Below are 12,578 nucleotides of genomic sequence, written 5' to 3' on the forward strand. Positions count from 1 at the left end.
ACATGCTTTGTCACACAGGTCACAAGACACCTTGACTAGCTCAGCTGAGGATTCCCTCTCACATACATACCAAACGTGAAGTTGAAAAGAAGCAGTGATCAGTGAGTGGGTTCGTCTGGGGCCTGGGCTGCTGTGAAGACTTGCACAAGTGGGAGGGATGGAGAGGTCGCCTTTCACTTGGGGTCAGTTTCTCCTGCCTTTCCTTGTGCTTCCATGCTTTGATCTCATGCTTTGAGGGGTTTTTGGCAGACACTGAGGCAGCAGGAGCTCCGCTGCCGTTTTCTTGCTCTGGCCACCTCAGCCGCTCTTTCTCAAAGGCCCTGTTGAGCTGTGATCCCATGGTGGGACGTGTCCTGGGTGGTGGGGTGTGCGGAGGAGCAGCGGTGCAGAGCAGCAGGACTCGGGAGTAGCTTCCTTCCCGAGCCAGCACCTTCTGCCAGGGCTGCCGTGACCGTGCCCAGGTGGGACTGAGAGGTACTCAAGTGCAGGTGAGCCGGCACGCAGCCAGGACGCCTCTTCTAAACACATCTTTTTTTGCCCCCACAGAATCTCAGAACCTGCCAAAGCAGCCCCCGCTGATGCTTGCCCTGGGCCAGGCCTCAGAGTGTTTGCGGCTCATGGCTCGCGTGGGCTTGGGCTCCTGCTCCTTTGCCAGAGTAGACGACTATTTGCACTAGCCACCAGAGCAAGATGGAGCTGACATCGTTGAGTGCTGCCCTTCACCCTCCGTTGCTGCCACTCGACACCACCACCTCGTTCGATAGCCTGACCTCCCTGCCACCAACACCCCCTCTAGCACGCACACACGCTGCCTGTGACAGGATTGAGTGCGTCCCTCACCGCGTGGCTATTCCTGACCCCAGGAACGACCGGCAGATCTTACCTGTCTCCTTGCCATTGCTGCGGCTCCAGCGGCACTCAGTATTTCGCTGGTTATTCTAATGTAGCGCTTTCCGATGTAGGGATTTCTCTTTATTTTGATTTGAGTTGTTTCTCATGGATCCAACAGTATTTTATCTGGAGAGTTTTGCTGAGCTGGTTTCTGCTGATTTACTGAGGAATCTCATCAAGCTGGTGACAACTTGTTCTTTTTTTCCCTTCTCCCTCCATCGTGCACATACAGCATCATCTTCTGTGCTAGTTATCTGAACTCTTCTCGCAGTGGCAGTTCAGAGGGATTTTTTTTTAATTTTATTTGAATCCTGTTTATTAAAAAGGTCTCTTCCACCTCCACAACGTCACTGATGTATTTATTGCCCACAGACTCGATCCCAGCCACGCACATCATACAGTCCTGCAGGAGACCTGGTGAGGTAGGTCCTGTCACACATGAGTGATGGGAATTGGAGGAGCTTGGTCCTTCATGGTGCACACCTCTCAAAGAGCACGAGGCTCCCAAATGCTTGTCTTTGTGAGTGGGAAGAGCAGAAGACTTGATGTCGCCTATGTTAGTGGCTACACTGCAGGAGCATCTCACAGCCCTGAGAAACAGGTAGATCCAGCTCTCACAGCAGCTGGTGGGACAGGAGTGGCAAATTTGAAGTCATCTACCACTGTGCTGGTAGGAGCAGGTCACGTCAGCCTGCAAGAAACATCCGTGGGTGCTGCCCGGTTGGGCTGTCGGTTTTTGTGTTAAATCACAAATCCTTCTTTTTCTCCGTATAGGAGCACTCTGTCACTAAGAATAATAATAGTATTTACTGACCCTTCCACGTAACACTGATCTAAACAAGCACTTCTAAATTTTGGAAGTGTCTTGAGAACACTAGTGTAAGCTGTGCTCACCCCTGCAGGTGACCCATGCCAAGATCAGGTTGAGGGTTGGGGTCAGTACCAGGTTTTTAAGGTCTGAGCTGCTCAGAAGGGAGCAGTAATGTTTCTTTGCAGATTACTGAGAAAATTATTTTAGTTTCAGGCCCAAAACTGACCAGCGGATATCTGTGGATGAGTAACCTCCAAGTAAGATGGACTAATATGTCCCTGCTGCAGTATGTATCAGGTCCAGGGATTTAAGTGCTAAGAAGCTTTTGGCATTCAAACCTTCTGCCTGTGTTTCTGAGCGTGTACCTGTAACCACTGAGGCTGTTCCGCAGGACCACGTCCTTTCCATCCTCTGATGTACTGCTGTGAGACTTCAGGTTCAGTCTGGCTGCACAGGAGGAATTGTAATTCTGCACTAAATTAATTTTAGGTTAGTAACTCTCAGAAGGGCCCAGGGAAGCTCAGACACAACATGTATTTTACTGCTGTTCATTAATTTTTTTTGAAGGGTCAATGAAAGAGGAATGGATTGTGTTGAAGTTTGCCTTTAAAATGGAGGTTAGCCTGTGCCAGGGCTTCAGGCAGCAAGGGAGCTTGTGTGCCGCTGAAGAAAATAAGATGGTGTGTGTCTTCTGTGCAGTTGGCCAGAGCTTGAGGATTTTCTGCATTTGCAGCTGGATTTGCAGCTGGAACATGAGGTCTGAAATCAAGGCAGAGCGGGGGCAGGTGTCACCATGGTGGTGAATGTGCAGGTGCTGTTGGAGGTGGTTGGGAATGCCTGTTGCTGTCTTTTGGTGAAGGTTTTGCAGCCGTGCTGGGCTAAGAAAACAGGCAAAATGAGGTTGAGAGATGAGTTATTTTTAGTGGATCAACTCTCATAGTTGAAAAAAGGCAGAGGGAGCTCTGCCTACTGAAGCAGTTCTGGGCAGACAGGCACAGAGGACTGCACCAAGCAGAAGAATTTAACTTGTGAATCTGGGTCTTATGTTTCAGTTGTGAGGAACAACTCATGCGCCTGAAAGCTCATCTGTTGATTTTCAGCTCTGCTCATTGTCCTAGTGATGGGCATTACCCCAGCCCACAGTTTTTACCTCGCTGCAGTCACAGAGATGCTTTTGTTGAGCAGGATTCTTCTGTGGAGCCTCTGCTGCTGGACCTGCCAGGCTGCCCCAGCGCTGCTGCTGCACCGGAGGCAGCACACGAACTCGGGCTGGCGAGGCGGTTTCTGCAGGCTCCCCGTTTCTTAGACCAAGGCTTAGGGCTGATCGTGGCTGCTTGGGTTGGGAATAATCTAATACCTGGTGTTGCCTTTCACATTCAGTGACTTCTTTGGCTGTTGGTCACTGTTTAACTTGCTGCTGTCTGCCTGCAGTCAGGCCTCTCCTTTGTAGCAACACCGGCTTTATCTCTGAGTTTTCTTTGTTCCTTCTCTGTGATGATTTAAGACAAGTCTATCATATATCATATTAATGCCCCATGTGGTCCCTCAGCACAGCTCTACTGACTATCCTAGAGCATTTTTTTGTTTTGGTTTCCCTTTCACTACCAAGGAACAAGAAATGCTCCTAGATACCTGCTTATTCTGCTGACAAGAAAAGTGTGATGGGATGATCTGTCTGTCTTCTCATGGAGAACCCTCCCTGTGGTGGAAGCTGTCTTGCCGTTATGTCCTGGTTAGTGCTGAGAGGCCACACTCTTAATGAGGATTAATTGCATGTGGCAGGGCTGCGTCACTCTTCCCGCTGCTGACGGTGTGCAGCACGTAGTGACAGTAGATCCCTGTAGACAAGCAGCAGTGGTGCACTCAAAGCAATACTGCTGGGTTGAGCTGGTTTTCCCTTTCCACTTGACCCAGTTCTCGACTGGCCTCGCAGCTGTAACCTGCACCCATCGCTGCTCCGGCTTCTCACAAGCTCTTGGACCTGGTGTCCTGATTCTGGTGTTTGGGGGAGGGCAAAGGCTTTTCTGCTATGACTTATCCATCCCATACCTGTTGCTTTTTGGTTTGGTTTGGTTTTATTTCAAGCTTTCTTGTGGTTTCACTACTGCCTTCTGTGTGTTGTGTTCAGATTCTGACCAACGTGGTCATGACTCAGCGTGGGGAAGAGAAATGTGTTTGTGGTGTGTGATTCCTAGATGAGATTTCTGATTTGGATTTCCCAGGTTATTTTTCAAAGCCTCTTGAAGTGTCCCTGGCTGCTCCTTGGTGGTTTGTGTCAGTTGAGACTTGGTTTGAATTGTTGTGGTCATTTGACAGAGTGAACAGAACTGAACCGAGGTCTTTGAATGTGGTTGTACACCTAACCACAGGCTTCGTGCAATTTAAAAATTACTTTTATAGAAGTAATTTGGGGTTTTTTATTCCAGATGCCTCCCACTTTGCTCAGAAACAGATAATGTAAGAACACTGCAGCTGAGGCTCTGCTCCATCGGGCAGTCCCTCACAGTGTCAGTTCTCCCACCAGCGTGCCGGTGAAGCCAGGTAGATGTTTGTGTAGCCCGTAGCAGAAACTGCTGGCTTCCCAGTTCTCGGTGAGGGTGTCGGGGTATCAGCTGTGGCCCAGCATTACAACGCTGATGACATTGGATACAGGACTTCCCTCACGGGAGGCTGAAACATCGCCAGACTTGTCTCCCACAGGTGAGAGTTTGTGCTGCCCACAGTGGTACACAGTTCTGCACACTTGGGATTTTCCCATCTGCTTCCTTATGATTTGGGTTTTTTTAACAGTGACATCTCTACCTGTCCTCAAGTTGTGTCCTTATTTTTCATGTAGTTTTATCAAGGCACCTTTACCATTCTTTAAATAGCTTTGTTCTTGAGGCTCCCTTGAACAACTAGAACAAGTAGAGCTGGTGTAACTGGCTCTGGGGATCGAATTTATCATTTTCTTCCTTAGCATCAGGCATGATGAACCATCTCCTCCAGCAAAGCAAACCTTGTTGGATTGCGGTGATGCTGCTGTGCTGTGGTACCTCAATACTTGTGTAGCACGTGTGGTTCAGATGCTGGTTTCAGAGTTCCTCCTGCCATCATGGGGCTGATGGAGAAGGTGAACTGTGACATCCAGGCTACGTAGCAGCGTGTAAGTGCCGTGAAGCTGTGCAGTACACAGCACAGCGTCAGGAAGTTCTGTCCACAGAGGGCAGCAGGCAGGGAGGTCCATCATGCTTCAGTCCTGTGGACAGTGAGGCCCCGTGAAGCTGGTCACAACATGGGAGAAGGGACATGTTCCTTGGCAAGGTGGTCCTGGTCCACCCAGGAGTCCCCTTTGCAGAAGGAGCAGCTTCCTTCAAACCGTGCCTGTGTTAGAGCAGCCTGAGTGGTGGATCCAGAGAGGAGCAGGTCTCTTGTAGAGAGCTGGTGTGGGGACTCCAGCTGTACACATCTGTCCGGAGATGTTTCTGCAAAAGGGGGAAACATAACGGGACATATGCTGTGAGCTGCTGGGACCGTTCTGCTGTCCCAGAGCAATGAGTGATGGAGGGAGCTGCAGTCCAGCAGCTCTTACCCCGATCCAAAAGCTGGCTGTGAGCCGTGTCTGCTGTGGAGATCAGAGAGCTGGAGGAACTGTCAGTGGGGTGAGCATGGGGGGAGCTACACCAGATTTGGGAATGAAAGTGGAGCAGTTGAGGGCCTGGAGGCTTCTTCCAGAGGAAGCACTAGCTGCTCTCCACTGGCCTGCCATGCAGCAAGAGGTGGCAGGTGATGGATGAGTGAACGTGGCGTGTCTGTGCCACACCAGAGCTCAGAGCCTGCAGCCTTGAGCTGCAGCAGTGCCCAGCAAGCCCAGGCTTGAGGAGCACATATCCCACCAGCTGTTCTATTTCCAAGAGGGAGGCTTAACTCCCTCCTGCAGGCAGGAAGCCGAGTCCTGTGTGAGATTTACACTCAGAGAAACATTCCTGGAGGCCACACAGACCTCTGCTCCTTGTTGAACCTTCCCCAGCCAGGCAGACGCCTTTTCTCTGGTCACCCCACTTGGGTCCAGGCACAGGGCACTGCTCCCTTTGCTCAGCCGGGCTTTAGCTGCATCCTCCCTCTGGGTGGGAGCACAGGGGATTTGGCAGGCGGGGCTCCTCATCAGCTCAAACTTGGAGAAAGGAGGAACAGTAGCTCTGGGAATAATCAGGATTTTAAAGAAAATTTCAAAACTGCAAATGTGGCGACTCTTCCAGACCAAGGACTCTGCGCAGGTGTTTGATTGGAATTTTTCTCTCTTGGTCCCACCTGTGCACGCTCTTTGTGGCTCTCCAGCCCGGGGAGGCAGGAGGAGGCTGCCGGCACCTGAAGCTCTTGCACGCAACCTGTTCAGCGGTGCAAGCCCCAGGACCTGCCCAACACACAGTGAACTCTCTTCTGCTGGTTGCTCAAAACTCAGGTATGAAATGCTCAGCTGGAGCATGGGGTGCGAGGTCTTTGCAGGTTTCCAACCAGCCCTGGAGCAGCAGCCACCATTGGCCTGCGACAGAGCAGGTCTCCCTGCACCGCTCCAGGCTTCTCATCGCCTTTGGAGGGGGGTTTTCTCCTCTTTGGTACAACATCAGCTCAACGGACATTACACAAATTGTGCACATTGGTTCAGTCTAAGCTTAGTATTTGTGAATTAAGTTATCTGATGCTTCGCATGAAAACTTCAAAAAGGGGAGGGTGGGGGATTTTAACTGAGAAAAAGCCTATGAAAATATACTGGAAATATGGTAAAGAAATCAACGTTCTGCTGTATATTGACAGAATTATTTTTATTAAAATACACATCCATGTGCAAGAGCTGGCATGGAGCTGTGTGCTTTGTTGGTCTCTGCTCGCGGGGGGAGGCGAGCGACGGAGCCGGTGCAGACGGCAGCTCGTGTCCCCTCCGAGAGGGGACGGGGCTGCCTGCCTGTGGGCCGGGGCGGGCAGGTGGTGCAATGATGTCCCACAGCTCGGGAGACATCAGCCCTGGGACCCACCGCTGGCTGGAAGGAGCTGGGCTCTGCCCAACAAGGATGAGCTGGCTCCAGGGTGAGGTTTTCCCATCCAGAGGTGAGCAGATGCCAGCAAAAGTGTGTCCCTGTCATTGCACGGGTCCTTGGTGGTCAGGGCAGGCTCTTAGCTGCCTCATTATTAGAGGGAAACAAGGAATTATGGACTTTCAGGTAAGCCCTACCCAGCTTTGGTAGCAGGTATTTATGGGGCAGTTCACAATGCAGCAGCTGATGGCACGTATATGTATTTTTGCTATAAGATTTTCCCAGCAGAAAGCACATGATGGCTGTTCTACAAAACTTCTTACAAAACAGCTTCTCCCACAGTTGCTGAGCTCTGCCAGAAATAATGGACAAGGGACGCTTCCAGCGCACGCTTGTGGTCAAACCCCTAGAAATTATTAATTGATGCCCTTTTGTCATGAATCACCTTCTGCATCTTGGGTCCTGGTGCCATGCACTGGGTGACGTTCCCATCTGGAACAGGAGGTCCTTGGGGTCGGGATGAATTCTGAATGTCACCACAACTCCCTTCCCCATCCCCCAAAACAGGCTATTGGGGCAGTAAAATCCTCCCTCACCTGTTTAGCACTGGCCACCAGTACATTGGGAGGCTGACAAGGTATTCGGGGTTTGGCAGATCAGTATCTTCGCCCTGAACCTTCCACTCTCCACCACCTAATTTTGGAGGTCCTGCAGAGCCTGTGGGGTTGAGAGCGTGCCCTAAGGATGTATAGCCATGCCTATGGGTATTTGTAACCTCACCTATGGGTCAAGAGCTGGCCCCACTATCAGGTTCCCTATGAAGCGCATGCCATGACCAGCCATAGTTTGCTCCAAGCCTGGAGAAACGTGCCTGTGGCAAAGGGGTTTTTCGGCCACACCGTGCCCTGGGCTGGTAGGATCTGCTCCTTGGGCTGAAGAATCAGGAAAACTCCAAAGAGCAGCTTGTGGAAATGAGTCTTTATTATAAATATTTGCTCCATGGGGCACATCCTGGTAGGGCAGTGACTGCCAAAGGGACTTGGTGGCTGGTCCATGCCACTGTGACACCCGGTCCTGCCGGGTTTCGGGCAGGCTCTGCCTGCGGTGACGGTGCTCACCACCACGGGACCCTTGGAAAAGTGCTGCGAGTGCCCTCTGCTCCATCTGGAACAGGAGGGCTGGGTGGGTGAGTCGGATGGTGGTTGGCAGAGGATGGTTTCATTTTTTCCTTTGAAACCTTTCCATGGCTCTCATCACCCAGCGCTTCTTGGGGTCGGCGCAGATCTCGACACCGTTGAGAGTCACAATCCTGCAGTGAGAAAAGAGTGAAAACGTGAACTGTGAGCTGTTTCCCTCCCGCACGCTACTTCTCCCCTCGGTGTGTGCAGCCCCATCCTGGATGGAGGTTTGGAAATGATGTCCAGCAGCCTGGGCCATCCTTGTGCAGGGCTGATGGCGCATGTCTGAGTCTTCCCACACCACTGGCATAGCAGAAAGCACCCAAACCCATTTTTCTCCCCCTCTGCCTATCCCACAGAGCTAATTTCCTACTGAAGCACCCCCCAGACATGTGCCCCCAGCAGGGACCGTGCTGTCTGTGGGGCAGGACGAGGTGGGGGGAGCAGCTCCCAGCCATGTGGGTTGGGAGGGAACCCCAGGGGTACTCACACAACTGCAGGCAAGGAGCAGGTGTTGGGCGTCTTGTACAAGTACTTTATGTGTCGGACGGGTTTCTCTGCATGGTTATAGCAGCATTCATTGGGCGAGTCGTAGGCTGCAAAGGGAAGAGAGAGATGTGAATTCCCTTGGCAGCGTTTTGCAACAAACTGCATCGCCAGACAGTGACACTGCACAACGTGAATCACAGGATGGAGGACGGGGAGCTTCGCAGCAGCTCCCAGAGTGGGGATTTGTTTCCCTTCATGGCAGCAAGGACAGGATTGGGGAAACATTGACCACAGCGAGGAGGGGAACGGCATGGGACCCGGCACCCCACGCAGCCTGTGACGCGGCAGCTGCCAGAGTGCACGGTGAGGTCAGGGTGCTTGGTCTGGGGATGACGCTTTGCGAGTTTCCACTGCAATGGCACAACTTGCAAGGTGGTTTGGGAAGGTCCAAACAGCTGCAGGGGCTTCCCCCCAGCCCACTTGCTCATCCACCTGAGACAGGGGGAGTGGCTGCCAGAGTCTCCTTCAAGCTTCTGCAGCATCTCCCCAAGCCCCTGAGGACTCCTCTGCAGAGGAACTTCTCTATTTTGCACCAGCAGCTGTGCATCCAGCTTTACTGAGGCACCCAGCACCCTCTCCACCCTCTCCATCCTTCCCTGCACCCCAGGACATGCCACCCTGCCCCGACCAGGGGGTCGATCCTCCTGCCAGCAACACCATCCCCGCTCCATGCCGGTGTTTCCTGCCTGACCTCCGCAATGGGACGTCCCCATTTGGGACCCCGACCCACTGTGGTGGCACAGGAGATGCCTTACCTGCAGCCCGGTGCAGAGAGAAGGTGAGGAGCATGGCGAGCAGCAGGACTGTCCTTGCAGCGAGCATGGTGTCTGTGCGAGGGCTCTTCCTCTGTCCTGCTTTGTGCTGCCCTGCCTGGTGTCTCTGGCTTTGGCTCTTGCTGCACCATAATTTATCCTCTGCATGCTGCCTACTTTAACTGCTTTTCCAAAAATTTTGGACCTCTTCTACGAAACCTCTTCCCAGGGACGAGGGGATTTATATGTCATTGTTTATTTTGGGGGCATGTCCAGCGGTGGGTGGAAGAGGCCAAGGAGTAGGACAGTCATTTCTGCTTTCTGCAGAAGGGCCGTGAGGCTGCGAGGGGCTTCCAGGAGGCTTTGGGGGAACTGAAACTTACCCAAGAAAGGGGATCAAAACCAACTTTCTGTGAAGGCGAGACATCAAGTCTAATGCTTTCCTGTTTATTTCTAAGAGGAGCAATAAGCGAAAATCTCTGAGCAGGAAAAGGCCATTGGTGGGATTAGTTAGTTTGCCTAAGTCATCAAAAATAAGTGACTAATGAGTCCCCCACCCCCAGAGCAGCAGTGAAGCACTCAGCATGGGATAGGAGATGATAGGATGGGGATGGGATATGGGATGAGATGGGATGTTACTAAGCAGAAAGAGTCACAGTGGACCAAACCAGGAGGGAGTGGCAGGTGATTTTGGTGGGTTCAGGAGACTTTACAGAAGGGGCAATGGCATCAGGGTGTCTGAGGACAGTCTGGATCTGGTCCTAAGTCTGATCCTAAGCATTGCCATTGCTTCCCAGACCAGCGCTGTGACTGAAATGAGTGTGTCAGAGAGATGGGGGCTTGTGGTGATCAGTGTACTGATGGGTCACTTCTGTGGGGAGGGCAGGGAGATGGGACAAACCCTACCACAACCCCAAGGGAGTTATCCCGGACCCCCAAGAGGACCCCAAGGGCAGGCGGGACAGGTGACACACACGCGGGCAGCACTGCAGGGTGTCCGTCAGCCCAGCCTCTGTGCAGAGACCTGCTCCTGGGTGGGTGAGACGCAGCTGTGGTCTGTGTGAGGGGTGGTGAGGACCTGGTGGGAACCCACGTGGCATGATGGTGAGCGGGGGCATGAGAAGGGGCCTGGCTGCGGTTTGGTGATGGGGCAAGCCAGGGCTTCTCAGAGGAGAATGAAGGTAGAAAGAGACTTCTGTGAAGATTATCTCATGTCTGTGCTACTTCTCTGGAAGGAGAAAGGAGAAGGAGACAAATGTGCCGACAGCGCTGTTGTGGAAGATGCGGTCTACAGGACATCGGATTTGGTGGTCATGAGGAGAGTTGTGCAATGCACCGCTGGTTTCTAATGCCACTTTCCCCAGGTAAGTGCTCTGCAGGAAGAAAACACCTGAGGTACAACCCCTGAGCTGCCTTTTGCAGACTCTGCATCCCTCAGCTCTCCCACCTTCCCCTTTCCAGCTCCTACCACCTTCCTCATGTACAGACCCTTGAGCCCAGCAAGCCACCAGTGTCACACCATCTCCTAGACACCTGTTAAAAGCCAAAGGTTGAAATTAAGGGGAAATTGAGGGTTAGAAATTAAAATGAGTAGGCACAAACAACAACAAAAAATATAGTGATCTTATCACTCTCTACAACTACCTGCGAGGAGGTTGTGGCATGGAGGGAGTTGGTCTCTTCTCACAAGTAATAAGTGATAGGATGAGAGGAAATGGCTTCAAGTTGTCAGGGGAGATTAAGATTGGATATTAGGAAAAATTTCTTCCCAGAAAGGGTTGTCGGGCGTTGGCACAGGCTGCCCAGGGCAGTGGTGGAGTCACCATCCCTGGAGGGGTTTAAGACTCATGTAGATGAGGTTCTTAGGGGTGTGGTTTAATGGTGGACTTGGCAGTGCTGGGTTGTGGGACTTGGTGATTTTAAAGGTTTTTTCCAACCTAAACAATTCTATTATTCTAAGATAGGAAACATTCTCTGACTCATTCAATGCTCCCCCTGCTCAAGGCTCCAGCTACTTTCTCTTCCTTGGCCCCAGCTTCCTCCAGCTCCTGGTGGCCTGGGCCACCCTGCACCACCAGCACACCGCCAGGTAGGAGGGAGCCCGGCAGACAGGACCCTGTGGGGACCTGCTCCTGATCAGTGGGATGATCCATGACCAGGGCTGGCAGGACCCACAAGCACTGTGGGATGGGGCAAGAAGCCTCTTGATGGGCTCAGCTGGGGCCAAGATCATGGTGATGCTGCTGCTGTGCCAACAGGTCTCTACGAGGAGCTGATGGGGAAGGTGGATGAAGGACCAGGATGGAGGTGAGGCCCTACTCAGCCCCTTGCCAGCTCCTCCAGGTGACGGGATGCTCCTCCTTGCTCAGCTCTGGGCTCCTAGGCACGCTGCCTTCATCCCCAACACGGTGCTGGGCTGGGCCTTCCCGTCCAGCTGCACCAAAGCCACAGCTGTCAGGAGAAGCGCCGAGACCAAGCAAACAGGTGTCTCCATGGTCTGAAGCATGCTGAAGAGTAAAGGCATGAGTTTAAAACTTTTCCTCAGACTGAAACACCTCCTGGTCCACCTGCCTCTTGGTGCTCCTGAGACCTCTGTTTCCCAGACTCGCAGTGTGTCAGCACTGGATGGGTTTTTCCTCTGCCATGAAAGCCTCCCTGGAGATGCTGCAGCCGAAATCCCGTTCCCCAGGAGCTGGGAGCACCGGGAACAGGGCTGCCAGCATGGCTGTTGCTTGGGGACTGGCTGGGCATCATCTGGCTGCTGATAAGTGATGGCTTTTACATCTCTTGATGAGATTTCTTTTGGTGGTTTTCTTTATCCCCCCCTTATTAAACTGTTTTGGGAGAGAAGGAAGAAGCGGGGGGACATTCAGAGTTAGAACATTTGTCTTCCCAAGTCACCATTGGGTGTGATGGAGCCTTGCTCTACTCACAATGGATGAGCATCTGCCTGCTGGTGGGAAGGAGTGAATGAATCTCTTATTTTGCTTTGCTTATGTGTGCAGCTTTTGCTTTACCTATTAGACTGTCTTTATCTCAACACATGAGTTTTCTCACCTTTGCCCTTCCAGTTCTCCTCATCCCCAAACCTGGCAGGGATCACTGGTGAGCTCCCCCCGGCACAGAGGGGCTGCATGTCGGTGAAGTCTGCTTCAGCATTCCCTGTCTGTTCTGTGTGTTCTACCTGCACTGGGACCTCTGCAGATGAATCCTTCCTCTGCACCTCAGACATGATGAAGTCCAGGGAAGATGTGGCAACCAGGCTGTGCTCATGCATGGTGCAAAGCAGGGGACAACCTGAGAGCTCTAAGCCCTAAACAGATGGCAGTTTTGTACCTAAACCCCTGAGAGGAGCCTTCAGTCCCTTTTGGATCCCCTTAAAGCA

The 12,578-nt window shown here is 52.3% G+C and overlaps 2 protein-coding genes across 4 annotated transcripts in view; one reads left to right on the plus strand and one right to left on the minus strand.

Annotated features, from left to right (window-relative positions):
• Positions 1–6,532, plus strand: part of RANBP10 (RAN binding protein 10) — a 66,751-nt gene extending 60,219 nt beyond the window's left edge. For all 3 annotated transcript variants that reach the window (XM_082062443.1, XM_082062444.1, XM_082062445.1), the window contains exon 14: positions 547–6,532. In XM_082062443.1, coding sequence (XP_081918569.1) covers positions 547–677 — 131 coding nt within the window. In that variant the 3' untranslated portion in view covers positions 678–6,532. The remainder of the gene's footprint in view (positions 1–546) is intronic.
• Positions 6,533–7,693: 1,161 nt separating this feature from the next.
• LOC309444666 (C-C motif chemokine 3-like) lies at positions 7,694–9,352 on the minus strand. The gene is made up of 3 exons (XM_082062681.1): positions 9,197–9,352; positions 8,383–8,488; positions 7,694–8,023 (listed from the first exon to the last, which is right to left on the minus strand). Exons 1-3 carry the CDS (start codon positions 9,261–9,263, stop codon positions 7,933–7,935), a joined length of 264 nt encoding a protein of 87 aa, XP_081918807.1. The 5' UTR covers positions 9,264–9,352; the 3' UTR covers positions 7,694–7,932.
• Positions 9,353–12,578: the final 3,226 nt, after the last annotated feature.

The sequence above is a fragment of the Streptopelia decaocto genome, assembly GCF_964273445.1.
Source record: "Streptopelia decaocto genome assembly, chromosome: 11".
NCBI lineage: Eukaryota > Metazoa > Chordata > Aves > Columbiformes > Columbidae > Streptopelia > Streptopelia decaocto.

Excerpts from the sequence above, each read along its gene's own strand:
- LOC309444666 (XM_082062681.1), bottom strand. The coding sequence starts at position 9,263 with ATGCTCGCTGCAAGGACAGTCCTGCTGCTCGCCATGCTCCTCACCTTC. Across the intron at positions 8,489-9,196 it reads CTCTCTGCACCGGGCTGCAG|CCTACGACTCGCCCAATGAA; the intron begins GTAAGGCATCTC and ends TTCCCTTTGCAG. Across the intron at positions 8,024-8,382 it reads TGCTCCTTGCCTGCAGTTGT|GATTGTGACTCTCAACGGTG; the intron begins GTGAGTACCCCT and ends TTCTCACTGCAG.